At 45.6% G+C, this 19,339-nt stretch overlaps 1 protein-coding gene across 2 annotated transcripts; it reads right to left on the minus strand.

Annotated features, from left to right (window-relative positions):
* Positions 1 to 14,494: 14,494 nt before the first annotated feature.
* LOC112890884 (SUPPRESSOR OF GAMMA RESPONSE 1) lies at positions 14,495 to 18,986 on the minus strand. Of its 2 annotated transcripts, none has more exons than XM_025957756.1 (6): positions 18,832 to 18,986; positions 17,110 to 17,251; positions 16,492 to 16,678; positions 15,565 to 16,073; positions 15,013 to 15,396; positions 14,495 to 14,921 (listed from the first exon to the last, which is right to left on the minus strand). In XM_025957756.1, the coding sequence occupies exons 1-6, from the start codon at positions 18,837 to 18,839 to the stop codon at positions 14,865 to 14,867; spliced, it is 1,287 nt and encodes a 428-aa protein (XP_025813541.1). In that variant the 5' UTR covers positions 18,840 to 18,986; the 3' UTR covers positions 14,495 to 14,864. The 2 variants fall into 2 exon arrangements, with proteins under 2 accessions (XP_025813541.1, XP_025813542.1); XM_025957757.1 differs by having other exon boundaries at positions 14,982 to 15,396.
* Between the last annotated feature and the right edge of the window lie 353 nt (positions 18,987 to 19,339).

Here is a 19,339-nt window from a genome sequence, read left to right on the forward strand (position 1 = left end):
ATCATATGAGGTTCCCAACAAATGCTGAAAAAAAACTTTAAACATGTGCCTGTGGCACATACATCTCCACTAGTGTAAAGTAAAAGAAGTTGATTCTTCTACGTGCAAGTAAATATTCTAGAGGTACTTGCTGGACAAGTTTACGGTCTTCGTTGCTAAAAGGAGGAGTGCAATTGCTATTTGTAGTAACAAAATTTGTGCTTGAGAGCTTCCTCTTCATGAATGGTTTTCAAGAGAGTTTTTGTTACCTATTGTGTAACACCCTGATGTAATTTTCCCTAATTTTAATGAATTTGTTTGGGCTTAAATAAAATTTTCCAGAGTTTTCTCTAATTTACCTTGCATTTAAAGTAATTTTAAAACGCAAAGAATTAAAATTTATTTTAGGTTCAACATGTTTGTGCATTCATGCTGGTGCATAAGTTTTATTTGGTTGAGTGCATAGGGGTTGAATTCAAATAGAATCGAGTTGGTTTGAAAAAGAAAAGGGAGGAAACAGGAAAGTAGGTCAGTCATTCCTTCTGTTCTCAGTCATTCCTTATATTCTCAGTCATTCCTTCTTTTCTCAGTCATTCTCGTTCTTTCCTCAGTTATTCCTTCTTTCTCGGTCATTCCCCCAGCTCGACCCCACCTGTCGGCCCCTTCTTCCTCCTTCTTCCCCGGCGCGCAACGACTTCCGAAGTCCCCGGCCGCCGTGATCCAGCCTGGGCCCGCACGCCAATGTGGGCCGCTGCCCTACAAGAAGGTTCCGCGCCCTAGAACCCTAAACCTAGCCGCAGCAGCACCCCTGGAGACCCGCAGCGCCGCCGCCTCCTTCTTAACCTCCACCGCGCAGACGCCTCGGCCTCACCGTCGACCGGCCATTCCGTTGCACCCCGGACCACCACATCACTCGCAAAAGCTTCCCCTCGCCATCCCGAAGCTCCAAGAGGCCAGCATCGAAGCCCTACTCCTCGGCATTGACCGAATTTTCCGAGGAAACCTTCTCCGGTGAGCTGCTCCGCCGTCAGAATTCCTCGCCGTCGTTGCATCCCGACCCGTCTTGACCCTCTGACCACCTCCATAGGAGTCCCCGGAGCCGATCTACGCCAGCCAAGGACCCCGGCCACCTCGGCATCACCCATCCCCGCGGGAGCCCGATCCTCTCCGCCGCCGGACGTCGTCGTCTTCCTCACTCCGTCATGTCTCCGGCCTCCACAGCCCTCGGTGAGCCTCGCCTCCTACCCCTGGTCCTTTTGCACCAGAAGTCATAGGCATTAGCTAACCGTAGCGCCCAGAACGCCGCTCGCCGGCGTTGCCCTTTGCCTGAGCCACCGTGCATAACCGCCGTCCCCGCGAGCCCAATCAGATCGGACCGGTCCGATCCAGATCGGACCGTCCGGACCCCGCTGTTCAGATTGGACCGTCCGAACCGGAATGTGTCCGAACCGTTCGATTTAGATCCAACCGCCCAGATTAGAAGCCGCGTACCCCCCCTTCAGCCATGGCGATTTTGTTAAAGAGCCCCTGCCCTTTTGAGGAATTAACCCGCCGTCCATCTCTAGTTCAAAAGTATTCGCAGACAGGTCCTTTTCTTCTCGTTTAGACCCCTGAGCTTTCCGGTTTTTGAACCCGCCGTCCAAGCCTTCGATTTTCACGTGCTAGCTCCTGTGTCTACCCTTTATTTGCGTTTAGATCCTCGGTTTTTGCGCATAACCCCCGGAAGTTCTGTTTTTTCTCGCAGATAGGTCCCTAAATCTTGTTTTAGCCCTAGATTTCGCGTCTTAGCTCCGTTTTAGGTGTTCTTTATATCCACGCGATCGTTGTAATGCGTAGAATAGTTCTAGGCCAGTTTTGTGCGCTGTTCTATTGTATTGGTGTACTGTTTTCTTATAGTTTGTTATGGTTGTGCATGTGTGTATGTGTGGACTATGCTTGATGATCGTGAGTAGACGCGGAGCCTTTGGACCAGTACTAGAAGCCACCATCTTCTGAAGCTTTTGAGCAGCAGCAGGAGAACTTTGAGGAAGGCAAGTATAACATGAACATCCTATCACCTTTAAATACAATTTCATACTGCATTTTAATTCTGTATGCCTATAAGGATTTCCTAGCCACTTTATATCCTATATATATTCCCTTTGCGTTGCATTTTGGTTAGTTGTGCTAGGTTGCTGCGCTATAACACACTTGGTCCTTTTTAATTAAATATGATTAATGGTATATGCAACTTAATTTTGAGAGTGGCCCTCTGTGCTGTGTGCTTGAGTGGCTCACGTCTCGATAAAAGATATTTTGTTAGAAACAAGGTTTAGGGGGCCAGCACCGTGCTCAGTGCTTGGTTGGCCACTCTCCATAAGGACCGGTTCATAGAGCGACAACCTGGGACAACCGCGCAACCATAAGACTGGAATGGGACGGTCTTGACTTACTAATTAGGTCATTTTGGTTCGGGAGTAACTTACCTGCGTGGGCAAGAGGGGTGGTAAGCTTCAATGGTCCCTGCTCCTCCGGCTTGGTCTGTGCTGTGTGTCTTGTACCCCCGGAGGTGGGCCCCATCGTCGCTAATCCAGAATCCTTAGCGGTTACACCTTACCAACGTGGTCCTTTGTAACGGTCTCGTAGTGTGCTTGCTAGCCATCTCACCTAAGGAAGTGTGATGAACCACTAGCGTAGCTCACGACTTGTGGGTAAAGTTGTGCAACCTCTCGAGAGTGTAAAACTGATATATCAGCTGTGCTCACAATCATGAGCGGCCCAGATCCTCCTTTTGATTAGTGGGGTTATCAACCTTTGATTAGGGAGATTCCCCGGGTGGTTTTGGTTTGGGTGGTCCTCAGTAGTTCTTAATTAATACTGATCAATTTCTTATGCAATTTGGGTTCATGGTAATTCATCCACTTATAGTAAATAGTTTTAATAAAATTTGCCAAGACTAAAAGCTAATGCAGTTGAGTCAGCTAGCCTAGAGCCTCATAGTTTGTGTTATACTTGTTGAGTACTAGTTTGTACTCACACTTGCCTCTCCACTCTTGTGCTCTGTTTCGGACATCTTCGACTGCTGCTCAGTACCAGGCGACGTGGAGGACTACGTCAGCGGCTTCGACGATTTCTAGGCGATTGTCTCCCAGTTGACGTCCCTGTGGCGCCCCGCTCTTCATGTATTTATTTTATGCTTCCGCATTCCTTGAACTGATTCTTGATTCAGTTGTAATAAAGATATTCATTTTATAATTTATACGCTTTTATTCGTGACATGTGTTGTGATATCTTGATAATCTGTTGTATATATGCGTGACTTGATCCTGGCGCATATATGATTGCTCGATTTATGTTCTTTATAAATCGGGTGTGACAGATTGGTATCAGAGCCGTGTCGACTGTAGGACGAAGCCTAGATAGAACTGGTCGAGTTTAGGACTTCTTTTCGCTTGCTCTGCTTCCGCAAAACCCAAACATTCATTTTTTTTGCTTCTATTCCTTGAGTCTCAAGTCCTTGATTTGCTATCTCTCCTGTCTTTTCTGAGAAATAGCTTGAGCTTTCCGTAGACGTTGGCCTGAGTCGCCTAATCTTATAAGCTAAAAGTTTAGATTGTCCCGATGAAAATACGCTAGAACGAGTGTGTTAGTCGAGTGGTGTGATAAACTCGACTAAGTTGTGAATATTGAATGTTTGTTATTGTGCAAATGTTTGATTTGGATTTTTGGTTGATTGCATAGTTAGAAGCAAGACTTGTTCATGCAAAACGATCTTAATACGAACCTGAATTAAATAATCAAAAGCTGAGTTAGAACGTTGGGGGTAAAAACCGTACATTCCTTTCTCTCTATTTTATCCTGTCAGAGTCTTCCTTCCCGAAGTTATACCATACCTATCTCTTATAAATTTCGGTTGTTGCAATCAGATGGTAAACACCAGGCGTACCGGTTCCGGTTCTGACCAGCAGGAGCAGAACAACCAGGGTACTGGTCAGCCACTGCCGATGCCGCCACCACTGACCCCGGAGCAGTTCTTCCAGCTCCAGATGCAGATGATGGCGACCCTGAACAACACCGTCCAGGCTCTGCAGCAGATCCACGCTCAGCCACCGCCTCCTCCGCCGCCTCAGCCCCGTGACAGGCGTGCGGATTTCCTGAGAGGGCATCCTCCGACCTTCTCTCACGCCACGGACCCACTCCAGGCGGACGACTGGCTTCGTTCGGTGGAGCGCCAGTTGGTTGTTGCGCAGTGCGACCACCGGGAGAGGGTTCTGTATGCAGCAGGGCAGCTGCGAGGCTCCGCTCTCGACTGGTGGGAGTCCTACCCGGCTCAGGACCGCGACTCTCTCACCTGGGTCCAGTTCCGTGAGCGCTTCAGGAACCATCACATCCCTGAGGGCATAATGAAGATGAAGCAGAAGGAGTTCCGTGCCCTTAAGCAGGTAAAAAAATTGAAGGGAATTCTCTGCAATTTCTTTTGAGCTTCGATCTATCCTTGATCTCTTTCATGAGCCTGACCTATTGAGCGATTTCTATCCTTGTTATCTGTGTTTGTCATTTCAGGGATCGATGACGGTGATGGAGTACCGTGACCGTTTCCTTCAGCTGGCCCGCTACGCCCCTGCTGACGTCGCCCGTGATAGCGATAAGCAGGAGTATTTCAAGGAGGGACTGGATGATCACATCCAGTATGCGCTGCTGAACCACCGCTTCGACAACTTCAACCATCTGGTTGATGCTGCCCTCAACACCGAGCGTAAGCGCCGGGAAATCGAGGATAAGAAGAGGAAAATGGCTCCATCCTCTTCGGGCAGCAACACTCGTCCCCGCTATCAGCATCCACCGCAGCAGCAGCAGCAGAGGCCGCCCCAGCAGTACCAGCAGCGGCAGCAGTTTCCGCCTCGTTCTCAGCAGCAGCAGCAGGCGGGACAGGGTCAGAGGCTTCCAGCGCCTCCGGCTCCACCAGCTCAGAGGCAGGGAGCGCCCACTCCTCCTCTTGGGCAGCAGGCCGCTGCACTTCCTCGAGTGTGCTTCCACTGCGGCGAGCCAGGGCACTACGCCAACGTCTGCCCTCGGAAGGTGCAGTCAGGACAGCAGGGGCGTGCAGCACCGCCCAAGGCCCCAGCTCAGGGCAGGGTGAACCACGTGACGGCCGAGTCAGCGGCCGAGGCTCCCAACGTGGTTATTGGTACGTTCATGGTCAACACCCATCCTGCTACAGTGCTTTTTGATACTGGTGCTACGCATTCTTTCATCACCCAGTCTTTTGTTGAGCATCATGGTATTCATACTAGCACCTTAAAGAGGGGCATGTTAGTATCTTCATCGGGAGGGCAGTTGAGGTCTCATATCTTCTGTCCCAGAGTTAGTATTGTCATAAGGGGGGTAGAGTTCAGTGCTAATTTGATGGTGCTAGACACCAAGGGCATTGATGTGATCCTCGGGATAGAGACTCTTGCTAAGTGGGGAGTCCGGATAGATTGTGCTCAGAGGACAGTTCTTCTGTCAGCACCTGATGGTCAAGAGGTTACGGTTGGTGCCACAGAGCCTTCTGGATTTCTTCATCAGATGGAGGCTAGACCCACGGATGGTATTCGCGTGGTGTCTGAATTCCCGGATGTCTTTCCGGATGATTTGCCAGGTATGCCGCCTGATCGCGACATTGAGTTTTCTATTGATCTCTTGCCTGGCACAGCTCCTATTGCTAAGCGGCACAATCGTATGGCACCCGTTGAACATGAGGAAGTTAAGAAGACTATCGACGAGTTGCTAGCTAAGGGTTATATCCGTTGCAATTTCTCTCCTTGGGCTTTTCCTGTTTTGCTCGTAGAGAAGAAGAATGGAGCGAAGAGAATGTGCGTCGATTATTGGGATCTGAATGCAGACACCATCAAGAACAAGCATCCATTGCCGCGTATTGAGGATCTCTTCGATCAGCTTCAGGGCGCTTGTGTATTCTCGAAGATTGATCTACGTTCGGGTTATCATCAGCTGAAGATTCGTTCCGAGGATATCCCGAAGACAGCATTCACTTGTAAGTATGGGCTATACGAGTATACGGTCATGTCCTTTGGCTTGACCAATGCTCCGGCTTTCTTCATGCATCTGATGAATAAGGTTTTCATGGATTATCTGGACACCTTTGTGGTGATATTCATTGATGATATCCTGATATATTCCAAGTCAGAAGCAGAGCATGAGAAACATCTGAGGCTTGTGTTGCAGAGGCTCAGAGAGCACAAGCTGTACGCCAAGCTCAGCAAGCGAGTTCTGGATTGACGAGGTTCCATTCCTCGGTCATGTTATCTCCAAGGGAGGTATTGCTGTGGACCCCGGGAAGGTGAAGGATGTGCTTGACTGGGTTGTACCGCAGACAGTGAAGGAAGTCCGCTCTTTTCTGGGCTTAGCAGGTTATTATCGGAGGTTCATTGAGAATTTCTCTAAGATTGCGAAGCCTTTGACTTCCTTGCTAGAGAAGGGTGTGGATTTCTCTTGGACTGATGAGCGTCAGAAGGCCTTCGAGGAGCTGAAGAAAAGATTGACTACGGCGCCAGTCCTTACTCTGCCAGACCAGAGCAAGAGGTTCACAGTGTATTGTGATGCTTCGAGGGATGGTCTTGGTTGCGTTCTGATGCAGGAGGGCAGAGTGATAGCTTATGCTTCGCGGCAGTTGCATCGGCATGAGCTGAATTATCCCACTCATGATCTGGAGTTAGCCGCAGTTGTGCATGCTCTGAAGATATGGAGGCATTACTTGTTTGGGCAGAGGTGTGATATTTACACCGATCACAAGAGCCTCAAGTATATTTTCACTCAGAGTGAGCTGAACATGCGGCAGCGAAGATGGCTAGAATTGGTCAAGGATTATGACCTGGAGATTCACTATCATCCGGGCAAGGCCAATGTTGTAGCAGATGCTCTGAGCAGGAAGAGCTACGTTAACATGGCCGTGGCTTTTCAGATGCCTCAGGAGTTATGCGAGGAGTTTGAGCAGTTGAGTCTGGGTTTCTTGCATCACACCTCGGGTACATCATTCGAGGCAGAACCCACTCTAGAGGCAGAGATCAGGCAGCATCAGAAAGAAGATAAGAAGCTGCAGGAGATCCGTGAATTGCTTAAGATTGGTAAAGCTCCTCATTTCAGAGAGGATGATCAGGGTACCTTGTGGTACAAGGGTCGGATATGTGTGCCGGATGTTGCGGATCTTAGGAAGCTGATCTTGAGTGAGGCTCATGATACGGCATATTCCATTCATCCAGGCAGCACGAAGATGTATTATGACCTCAAGGAACGATTCTGGTGGCATGGAATGAAGCGTTCCGTTGCGGAGTACGTGGCTATTTGTGACACTTGTCAGCGTGTCAAGGCAGAGCATCAGAGACCTGCAGGTCTATTGCAGCCGTTGAAGATCCCAGAGTGGAAATGGGAGGAGATCACTATGGACTTCATTGTTGGCTTGCCTCGTACTCAGAAAGGGTACAACTCCATATGGGTAGTAGTGGATCAGTTGACGAAGGTTGCCCACTTCATTCCGGTAAACACTACCTACTCCGGTGCTAGATTAGCGGAGTTGTACATCTCCAGGATCGTCTGTCTGCATGGTGTTCCAAAGAAAATCATATCTGACAGAGGATCTCAGTTCACTTCGCGGTTCTGGGAGCAGTTGCATGATTCGTTGGATACGAAGCTGCGCTTCAGTACTGCTTATCATACTCAGACAGATGGGCAGACAGAGAGAACCAACCAAGTGTTGGAGGATATGCTTCGAGCCTGCGCTATTCAGTATGGTACCAGTTGGGATAAATGCCTGCCGTATGCAGAGTTTTCGTATAACAACAGTTATCAGGCCAGTCTAAAGAAATCTCCTTTCGAGGCCCTGTATGGTCGGAAGTGCAGGACTCCGCTGTATTGGGATCAGATTGGCGAGAGGCAGGTGTTTGGTCCGGATATCGTTGAAGAGGCAGAACAGTTGGTACAGCAGGTGCGAGAGAATCTGAGGGTCGCACAAACTCATCAGAAGAGCTACGCGGATGTTCGTCGTCGAGATCTGACCTTTGCAGTGGGTGATCATGTATACCTGAAGGTCTCGCCGATGAGAGGGATTCGCAGGTTTAATGTGAGAGGGAAGCTAGCCCCTCGATACATTGGTCCATTCAAGGTGTTGGAACGGAAGGGTGAGGTGGCGTATCGTTTGGAGTTGCCTCCCAACCTCTCAGGAGTGCACGATGTGTTCCATGTGTCTCAGCTGAAGAAGTGCTTGAGGGTGCCAGAAGAACAAGCACCATTGGAAGGGTTGGAAGTACAGGAGGATCTAACCTACACCGAGCATCCAGTGAAGATTCTGGAGACGTCTGAGAGAGTTACCAGAAACAAGAGGATCAAGATGTGCCGTGTTCAGTGGAGTCACCACACGGAGGATGAGGCTACTTGGGAGCGAGAAGATGAGCTACGGAAGACATATCCCGATCTCTTTGCTAGCTAGCCTATTCGAATCTCGGGACGAGATTCCTGTAAGGGGGGTTAGGTTTGTAACACCCTGATATAATTTTCCCTAATTTTAATGAATTTGTTTGGGCTTAAATAAAATTTTCCAGAGTTTTCTCTAATTTACCTTGCATTTAAAGTAATTTTAAAACGCAAAGAATTAAAATTTATTTTAGGTTCAACATGTTTGTGCATTCATGCTGGTGCATAAGTTTTATTTGGTTGAGTGCATAGGGTTGAATTCAAATAGAATCGAGTTGGTTTGAAAAAGAAAAGGGAGGAAACAGGAAAGTAGGTCAGTCATTCCTTCTTTTCTCTCAGTCATTCCTTCTGTTCTCAGTCATTCCTTATATTCTCAGTCATTCCTTCTTTTCTCAGTCGTTCTCGTTCTTTCCTCAGTTATTCCTTCTTTCTCGGTCATTCCCCCAGCTCGACCCCACCTGTCGGCCCCTTCTTCCTCCTTCTTCCCCGGCGCGCAACGACTTCCGAAGTCCCCGGCCGCCGTGATCCAGCCTGGGCCCGCACGCCAATGTGGGCCGCTACCCTACAAGAAGGTTCCGCGCCCTAGAACCCTAAACCTAGCCGCAGCAGCACCCCTGGAGACCCGCAGCGCTGCCGCCTCCTTCTTCCCTCCGCCGCGCAGACGCCTCGGCCTCACCGTCGACCGGCCATTCCGTTGCACCCCGGACCACCACATCACTCGCAAAAGCTTCCCCTCGCCATCCCGAAGCTCCAAGAGGCCAGCATCGAAGCCCTACGCCTCGGCATTGACCGAATTTTCCGAGGAAACCTTCTCCGGTGAGCTGCTCCGCCGTCGGAATTCCTCGCCGTCGTTGCATCCCGACCCGTCTTGACCCTCTGACCACCTCCACAGGAGTCCCCGGAGCCGATCTACACCAGCCAAGGACCCCGGCCACCTCGGCATCACCCATCCCCGCGGGAGCCCGATCCTCTCCACCGCCGGACGTCGTCGTCTTCCTCACTCCGTCGTGTCTCCGGCCTCCACAGCCCTCGGTGAGCCTCGCCTCCTACCCTGGTCCTTTTGCACCAGAAGTCGTAGGCATTAGCTAACCGTAGCGCCCAGAACGCCGCTCGCCGGCGTTGCCCTTTGCCCGAGCCGCCGTGCATAACCGCCGTCCCCGCGAGCCCAATCAGATCGGACCGGTCCGATCCAGATCGGACCGTCCGGACCCCGCTGTTCAGATCGGACCGTCCGAACCGTTCGATTTAAATCCAACCGCCCAGATTAGAAGCCGCGTACCCCCCCTTCAGCCATGGCGATTTTGTTAAAGAGCCCCTGCCCTTTTGAGGAATTAACCCGCCGTCCATCTCTAGTTCAAAAGTATTCGCAAACAGGTCCTTTTCTTCTCGTTTAGACCCCTGAGCTTTCCGGTTTTTGAACCCGCCGTCCAAGCCCTGGATTTTCACGTGCTAGCTCCTATGTCTACCCTTTATTTGCGTTTAGATCCTCGATGTTTGCGCAGAACCCCCGGAAGTTCTGTTTTTTCTCGCAGATAGGTCCCTGAATCTTGTTTTAGCCCTAGATTTCGCGTCTTAGCTCCGTTTTAGGTGTTCTTTATATCCACGCGATCGTTGTAACGCGTAGAATAGTTCTAGGCCAGTTTTGTGTGCTGTTCTATTGTATTGGTGTACTGTTTTCTTATAGTTTGTTATGGTTGTGCATGTGTGTATGTGTGGACTATGCTTGATGATCGTGAGTAGACGCGGAGCCTTTGGATCAGTACCAGGAGCCACCATCTTCTGAAGCTTTTGAGCAGCAGCAGGAGAACTTTGAGGAAGGCAAGTATAACATGAACATCCTATCACCTTTAAATACAATTTCATACTGCATTTTAATTCTGTATGCCTATAAGGATTTCCTAGCCACTTTATATCCTATATATATACCCTTTGGGTTGCATTTTGGTTAGTTGTGCTAGGTTGCTGCGCTATAACACACTTGGTCCTTTTTAATTAAATATGATTAATGGTATATGCAACTTAATTTTGAGAGTGGCTCTCTGTGCTGTGTGCTTGAGTGGCTCACGTCTCGATAAAAGATGTTTTGCTAGAAACAAGGTTTAGGGGGCCAGCACGGTGCTTAGTGCTTGGTTGGCCACTCTCCATAAGGACCGGTTCATAGAGCGACAACCTGAGACAACCGCGCAACCACAAGACTGGAATGGGACGGTCTTGACTTACTAATTAGGTCATTTTGGTTCGGGAGTAACTTACCTGCGTGGGCAAGAGGGGTGGTAAGCTTCAATGGTCCCTGCTCCTCCGGCTTGGTCTGTGCTGTGTGTCTTGTACCCCCGGAGGTGGGCCCCATCGTCGCTGATCCAGAATCCTTAGCGGTTACACCTTACCAACGTGGTCCTTTGTAACGATCTCGTAGTGTGCTTGCTAGCCATCTCACCTAAGGAAGTGTGATGAACCACTAGCGTAGCTCACGACTTGTGGGTAAAGTTGTGCAACCTCTCGAGAGTGTAAAACTGATATATCAGCTGTGCTCACAGTCATGAGCGGCCCAGATCCTCCTTTTGATTAGTGGGGTTATCAACCTTTGATTAGAGAGATTCCCCGGGTGGTTTTGATTTGGGTGGTCCTCAGTAGTTCTTAATTAATACTGATTAATTTCTTATGCAATTTGGGTTCATGGTAATTCATCCACTTATAGTAAATAGTTTTAATAAAATTTGCCAAGACTAAAAGCTAATGCAGTTGAGTCAGCTAGCGTAGAGCCTCATAGTTTGTGTTATACTTGTTGAGTACTAGTTTGTACTCACACTTGCCTCTCCACTCTTCTGCTCTATTTCGGACATCTTCGACTGCTGCTGACCAGGCGACGTGGAGGACTACGTCAGCGGCTTCGACGATTTCTAGGCGATTGTCTCCCAGTTGACGTCCCTGTGGCGCCCCGCTCTTCATGTATTTATTTTACGCTTCCGCATTCCTTGAACTGATTCTTGATTCAGTTGTAATAAAGATATTTATTTTATAATTTATACGCTTTTATTCGTGACATGTGTTGTGATATCTTGATAATCTGTTGTATATATGCGTGACTTGATCCTGTCGCATATATGATTGCTCGATTTATATTCTTTATAAATCGGGTGTGACGTATTGCTATGCTAGACTATGGCAATTTATAATACGTAGAAGATGCACAACCATCTTGTGATATGCAGCAGCTAGGATAGTCTTATCCCATTATCTATTGGACACTTGCCAAGAACTGGTTCACACTGCCTGAGACCTAGGGAGGGCATTGTCGTTGTTCATCCGGGAGGATAACAAGCGGCGAAGATACAGCGGGGGAGCGAAGTAGGCGTTGCCGCGTTGGCGCACGGCTCTTAGCCTCTTAGGACCACGACATATATGTTGCTTACTTGCACGGTCCATGCGGCGCTATCCAGCGTGGCACATCAGCACGTCGTAGCACGAGAAGTAGGCGGCGGGCTATAAACTGGACTTGCACAGATATGGCAGCCGATTTGGAGTCCTCAGGAGTGGTCAGGCCCAACAAGAGATATGTGCGATCAGCTGTAGATGGGATGTTTGTGGCTGGTTTGAATAAAATCACGTGCTGCAGCACCAAGAGCTGACTCGATATGGAGACGTCGTGGTCAACTTGGCATGGAGGAACTGGCCGCCTGGGCCCTACTGTATTTGGAAATATGTATGGGCTGTTTGTGAGGATTTCTCACAAAACGGCACCGGTGGAGCTAAAGCTAAGAAAAAAATATTTCATTCAGCTTCTAGTTTATTTTTATGTTAGGCTTACAAAACGGCTTCACATCACAGTGTCTCAATTTACGCACAACAGGTGAAGCTGGTAAAAGCTCTTTCAAACAAATCCATAGTAAGCCCCTTTACAATCCATACATGTTAGAGAGATTGAGGTATAAATTAGTTCATTTTCCACTTCAATCCACATTGATCCAGAGAAAATGTGTTTATCCAAACAAGTCACTAGGTAGAGCTTCCCACTAGGATTTTCCTTCTAAATTTCAAATTGTTCCTTTTTTTGGTTTGGAGTAAGAAACGAATTTCCCTATAGAGACATTAAATGTTACCATGTAGAGAAAAGAAATGTTTCGCACGCACAGGTGGAGCATGGCAGCAATAAAGTCTGCTCACTTCTTCTTTTTTAAATTTGTAGTTTGTGAAAAAAAGTTCTATTAGTAGAAATAATTATTCCAAGCGTACAAATTGATCGTTAGAAAAGTATGGACAGAAGCAAAATATTTGGCTGAATCTAACGTCTAAGGGATTGTGGGCTACTTCCATTCCAACCCATCCAACGGAGGCCGGAGAAATTACCATGACTTGAGTCTAGGCTTCTTGGGATCCGCCTGGTCATCCTGGACAGTAGATATATTGGCGCCAAGGCAACGGAGTTGCAGCCGTACATGGAGCAACTTGTACAGCGCCTGTAACAATTGTAGCCCGCAGCTTGCAATGGAAAATTCATGCAGGCCATCAAGTTCACATCATCTCACTTTTATCAAGCATTAAGGCATAGACAGCGCCGATTGACAGGAGGAGGTGCCGACCGAGGGACGTAATTATACATGGCTTCAGTGATGTTTATGGCAACCATCACCTTACCCACCGGTGGACTGAGCGTGGGATTGATTGGGCTGCAATTAGATCCATTACCGATTTTCACCTGCGGATTGATCAGGCTATTTGCATGCAGTTAAATAGGAGAGAATCATTACATGCATGCAGAAGAAGACAACATGCATGCAAATCCGAAAATAAAAAGGCTATAACTATTGAACCGATCATCCAAATTAAATTTAGATTATACCATTATCTTTCTTATAATAAGATCTTCAACACAATATCACACTTGACTATGTTTGCACGATATTTTTAAAACCATTTTCTTTAATACTAAATAATTAATTTTGGATACTGCAAACAAATATTTAAACAACAAGAACAAATAATTATTTTTTAAAAAAATAAATATAAAGAACAAATAATATGTATAATGAATAAAATATTAAACATAGCGAATATTTGATTGTATAGGCTAAATAATGGAAAATGAATATCAAAACAAATGAGTCAATATGGCCGAACAATTAATCCACAAAGCGAACAAATAGATTATGCACCTCGAACAATTATATTATGGAGATAGAACAAAATAATATGTATCAAAAAATAATTGGATAAATTGAATTATAAGGAGTAAGAGAAGAATATAAAAAAATATAAAAAAGAGGCTAGGCGTAGAAAGAACAAATAAAAAGAGTGGAATAAAAATTATAGAATAAAAGAAAACACATTAGAAAGGAATAGGGAGAAATCAGATTAGAAAATCAGATCAAATATTAGTATCTTTAAAACAACACACTTAGTCTATAGAATAAAGAAAAATAGGAAATAAAATAAGAATAAATAAGAAGAAAAGAAAGACAGATTATATACTAGTGAAGAAATATTTACTGAAGCATTACAAACAATAAGAAAAAATAGAAAAAAATGAATAAATAATAAAATAGAGAGAAGATAAGGTACAACCTCTTGCATGCGTATGCCTGTTGCACATAAGAATAAGTTAAAATAAAATAATTATTTAGAGCAAAATACTCTAAATAAGAAAAAGTATTCTTAGATCATGTCCAGGAACAAATAAAAATTATTCTCATACTCCATTGTTGTATGTACCCACGAGGGTAGAAAAAGAAAGAAACTGCATAGCCCTTAAGATAGCTCTATTAAGATAGCTCTAAATAAAGGTAGCGCAAAGGGTTTATTTAGCTCTATTAAGATAGCTCTAAATAAAGGAATCATGCACCTAGCATAAGCGATGCGTAGCCGTGGCGGCCGACGAGAGCGCTAGGACAGGTCGTGCATTAACTTGATAACTTCAAGCAAAAACAAAAGGTGTTTTCTTTTCTAGTATTTCATTGAGAATGCCTTTTTGTGTTGGCTTGTCTAATGGTCTAGTGGAGATTTTTTGGAAAGAGGTGATTGAAGTCGAAATCTCAGTAAATCATAAAATTAGTCAGTAGAGAAATGTCTTCCAAACAGTCCTGAACAATAAATGATTCTTGGTGAGACTACCAACTAAAATCAGGATATTATCATCGTAATTTACAAGCTCATGCACCCAAGGCTAATTTGAACAGTACTCATCTGTCGGCACAGTATGAGTCCTTTAGCCTATGGTATATATGTTACAATTCATACGCATGAGACAAAAGCTACCGGCTCTCCTTCCTTCCCCACAACGAGCCGGCAGATTTCGTTCAGGTCTCCCTGACAAAATAAGCACTTCACCATTCACCACAAAGTTGAGACTACCGTTGGTGCACGGTTCACTGTCGTATCACAGAAAAGGGATCAGCTGTTTCTTCATGTGCAAGATGGCACTGGCCTGGGAGTGCGTCGTAGCAGCATCAGTCGTCAATCATCTTGCCGCTAGCCCATGTCGTAAAGCTGTCCTGTGAAAAATCCTGCGGGAAGAACACAAGTTCAACAAAAACAGGGGGAGAAATGGATAACTGAACATCTACCTGATGTTAGTCAATGGCATCGGAACCATACAATTTGGCTCAGTCGGAACTCAGCTGTGCTGTCAAGCTCAATATTCACAGCGTCTGAGGGCTCCAACTGCTGGCACTCTTCCAAATCCTTCTTGAAGTCCTCTGTTGGTAGTTGGGCATAAACAGCCAGGCAAGGTTTGATCACTCTGGGTTCATCTCCACCACCACAAGAGGTTTGTGACTGACTCAGGAGGAACTCATCACACATAGCGAGTCCTTCTGCCAGCTGCTGAGAGTCTAACAGTTCAAACTGGGAATCACTTTCCCACAACTTGGGATCTTGTGACTGAGGATTATCTCCACCCTCTGGTTTCTCTGACGGTGGGTGGACAACTGTCCCTTCAGAAGCATTCTCTTGAATGTTTATTTCACAGTTTTCGTTAACCTGCACATTAGAAAGAAAATTTGTGCTACCTTAATCGAATTCTGTTTTCAATGATCAAAAACAAATTTATAGTGTATGTTCTCTTTGGCAGTTCAACTTAGCCAACCCATACAAATGTGTGCTACGAACAAAAAATATAAACAAAAACCACATGAGTATTCAAGTTACCTGATAAGGATTATGCTCCGAATTGTGTACAACTTCTTGGATTGTACTAAAATGTCCTTCAGAGGGCAATGTAGTGAAATCAGAAGCATCTGCTTCAGCAGCCATTGATTCTACAGCATCTGTTTCAGCAGCCACTGATTCTACAGCATCTCCTGTGGTTAGCTCTTGAGCATTCTTCTCCCCAGGTTTAAATTGCTGCTGAAAAAATAATTTAGAGACGACATATTCACCCTCTTTCTCATCCTCCCCAGTGCCTAGGTTGTACTGGTGCATCACCCAATTGGTTTTCTCAGGCTTCCCACCCTTTTCAGTGCTAATGTAAAGCACCATTATTTTCTTACAGCCAAGGTGCTTTCCATCAACTAATACTGGCTTTGTCTTGCCAGTCTTGTGCCAACGAACATCAGCAAGATCATCGGTGTTTATCTTTCGACGCTTCCTATTGCCAGTGTTATAGGCCTTAAATGTCCTGTGGAAGAAGTGTGATACACTTCCATTTTTCTTAACACCTGAAATGGATATATTCAATTTAGATGACAGGGAAACAACAAGTGGAGAAATAAAGCCAAAAGTGTTCCGACTAGAAAGTGAACATGTTTGAAAAAAGGCCAGTGATAATGCAAGAAGTTGTACATGTTCTTGATTGTCACTTAGTGACATGGTGGAAAGCTAAAATGGAAGTAAAATAAGTGAGCCTATACCCCCACCTGAAGTTTTTCTAGACTAAATGCAGGTTGTAGAGAGTGATTAGTAAAAAAGAGCGCCAAAGGACAAAAAGGTAACAAAGATAAGCATTTGACAGTAGCTGTATGGTGCAGACTTTTACATTTGATCTTATCTGAAATAAAAAGCGTCATTTTCTTACTCATCTTAAGAACCCCAATCCTGAAAATTCCCATAATTGCTCAGAAAGAATATTACAAATACCTGGAAGTTTCTGTGGATGAGTGTAGCAGATGCCATCAACTTCCTCAACTGTTGGAATAAATTCATCAATGAATGGATGAGGTTTTATACCAGATTTTCCATGTTTTGCCAACAAGTGCCAAAGCAATTCCTGGTCAGATGGATCAAATTTTACACCTTTAGGCAAACCAGGCCACTGGTGAACAACCTGCAGCGAAAACAAAACCATCAGATGATCACACTTAGATAACACCTTATACAGACATATTTTTATTAAAGATTTTTGTTTTTGAAGTACCCACGACTAAAGCCCTATACTACGTGCAAAAATCAAAGCATTTCGGAAATAATAGGTTCAGAAAAGATTTAAGCTGGTCATGAGCTGCACCAAAAGGACAGTTAAATGAATGACAAATGTGAATTATAACAATTGATATGTATTTCAGTTTTGTAAACAAGTTGATTGACTCCATAAGACATGCAAATCAATGATCTATGTCAGTTGCTAAAATATAAATTTTCGCTTACCCCTTTTTTAGAAAAAAGGAAGAAATGCAAAAGGCATATGTACTAAAATTCTAGAAAATACTGTAGCTAGTTCAATTCAACTTTATCGATATAGCAATGCACAACACTTACATCGCTATTATCAATGACATGGCTACACTTTGGGCACTCTTTACTTGGGTTGCTCATCCATTTCTGTTTACTGGGATCTGAAGACCCAGAAGCATTTTTTATTTTGGTGGCAAATCTTTGGCTGTCAATTATCCATGTTGTCCTGCAGAAGATATTGAAAGAAAAATGAATGAAGCAGGGTTGCTCTAAAGCACAAATAGCATCACCAGAATTTCTGTGGTGTGTTTATCAATTATCATAATATAAAATCCAGGTCATGTAGAGGCATAGATAATTTTGTTAAATGCATCTAAGCAATGAACAAAGGTAGAACTGCTTTTACTAAATTTTGGCAAGCAGACAACAATTCGGTTGCTACAAGAAAAATTAACTTGTGGTTCCTCATAATTGTTTTCATAATATCGATCAAGCATTGAATTTAAAAATTCAAGACCACACTCACCTCCATCGACCACTATTGCATAAATTTCAGTTTAAAAGGTAGCTATTCAAGCTCAATCACAGTTGCAGAACCTCCATCTAAAACAATATTTTTTTTTACCAACGAAGCAAGAGTCCATGATACTGGTAGAATCAAATCCGTCAAACCAGTGTTTTAAAAGCGGTAAGGCGAGGCGAGGCGAGCTGGGTATGCCTGCGCCTAGGCGACAAAGCGGGGCTGTAACCCAAGGCGAGCTGGGTACGCCTGGACACCTAGGCGTCGCTTAGGCAACGCCTTTAAAACACTGTGTCAAACAAGAACAGTCCCTCATGTCCAGCTTGCATGACGGGCCGATCACAATAATACAGAAAGTAAATGTGACGTTTTTATCCAACAGAGTACCAGTGGTGACTGGTGAAAAACATTATAAAATGAACAATGAGTATACTCTATATCTATATTGCAAAGTGGATGCACCCAGTTGCCCATAACCAAGATATTGATGGGTAAGTAACTAAGTTTGAACTAAAGTTGAACTAAAGTCCAGAACAATCAAGCTAGTAGCCAAATCTCCCCTTGAAACAAAGTTTCAAACAGTGAGGAGAGTAAGAACTAAGAATTACGATGATCTCCCCTTTGGAGTTACACCTGCACTCTTACTGTCTTACAAAATCCAAACAGAAGTTTTTTTCCCCTGAAAGACAACAAACGGAAGTGGACATACTATAAATGAATACAGTGCATACGTACTGCAGTACAGTACCTGCTTATATCAACAAAACAAAAATACAGATACGACATCATTTCTATAGAACTTCCCCTAACTGCAAAACAGCTCGCCGCTGCATAATCCAAAATCGTTTCAGCCTTTCATCTGAACTTGAGAGCAGAACACTATTTATCCGCTAATAAATCGAGCCCCAACACCACAAATGCATGACAGGACCAGCGGTCCTAACATTGCCCCAAGAAGAAAAGACATTTCCTTTCGATCAAACCGAACGAAAAATCGACGCGCATGATCCTGAACAAAATCATTTGGTTTTCAACTATGCACAGCAACTGCGCCCAATCCAATCGCGCATTCCCAAATCGCCCCAGGATTAAAGCGTAATGCAAAAGATTAGCGATTAGTGATAACCGATGTGGATCCCCCAAACATAAATGCCAAAAGGACGCGTCCCCTACGTATCTCCTCAACCCAAGGCGCCCCCTTTTCCGACATGGGCAGACCGCATTCCTTCGTACGGGGAAACGCAGCGCGACGCGGACGGATGGTTGAATCGGAGAGGGGGACGCACCCGGTCATGGTGGCAGCCGCGCGTCCGGCGATGGCAGCAGGGTCCTAGGGTTCCGGCGAACCCGCGGCGGCGGCGGCGGCGTGAGAACTGGGCCGGGAGCAGTGAGAGTATGTGGGGGATTCCTATGTTTTTTTTTTTGAACAAGGGCAGACCACCGGGCTAGTCAAGTGCAAGCGCTCACCAAATCACAGTTGGACACTTATTAAAAAAATCACAGTTGGACACGATCAGATGGATTTTGACCGTACGATGCAGATGGACGTTAGGTCATTCTTGGGGTCATGAAAGTGGGCCCAGGTGAATTGTCTCCTGATGATTGACTATCCTGTGGGTTGTTGACTAGGTCATCGGTCCATCAGTCCATGGGAGTGGCCAGTTTCGAAAACGGTGGGCGCGTGGGTGTTGGGCCCGAGCTCGGAATGCGCTGGACTTTTATCATAGAGTGGAGTGAGCTTTTCCATTTCTAGTGGGCAAGACGTAAGTGCATCTCCTGCTGAAAACAACCTAA

Source organism: Panicum hallii, chromosome 4, assembly GCF_002211085.1.
Source record: "Panicum hallii strain FIL2 chromosome 4, PHallii_v3.1, whole genome shotgun sequence".
Lineage (NCBI taxonomy): Eukaryota > Viridiplantae > Streptophyta > Magnoliopsida > Poales > Poaceae > Panicum > Panicum hallii.

Coding starts and splice junctions, on each gene's coding strand:
- LOC112890884 (XM_025957756.1), bottom strand. Junction 16,679..17,109: donor ATGTCATTGATAATAGCGAT/GTAAGTGTTGTG, acceptor TTTTCGCTGCAG/GTTGTTCACCAGTGGCCTGG. Junction 16,074..16,491: donor TCATCCACAGAAACTTCCAG/GTATTTGTAATA, acceptor TATCCATTTCAG/GTGTTAAGAAAAATGGAAGT.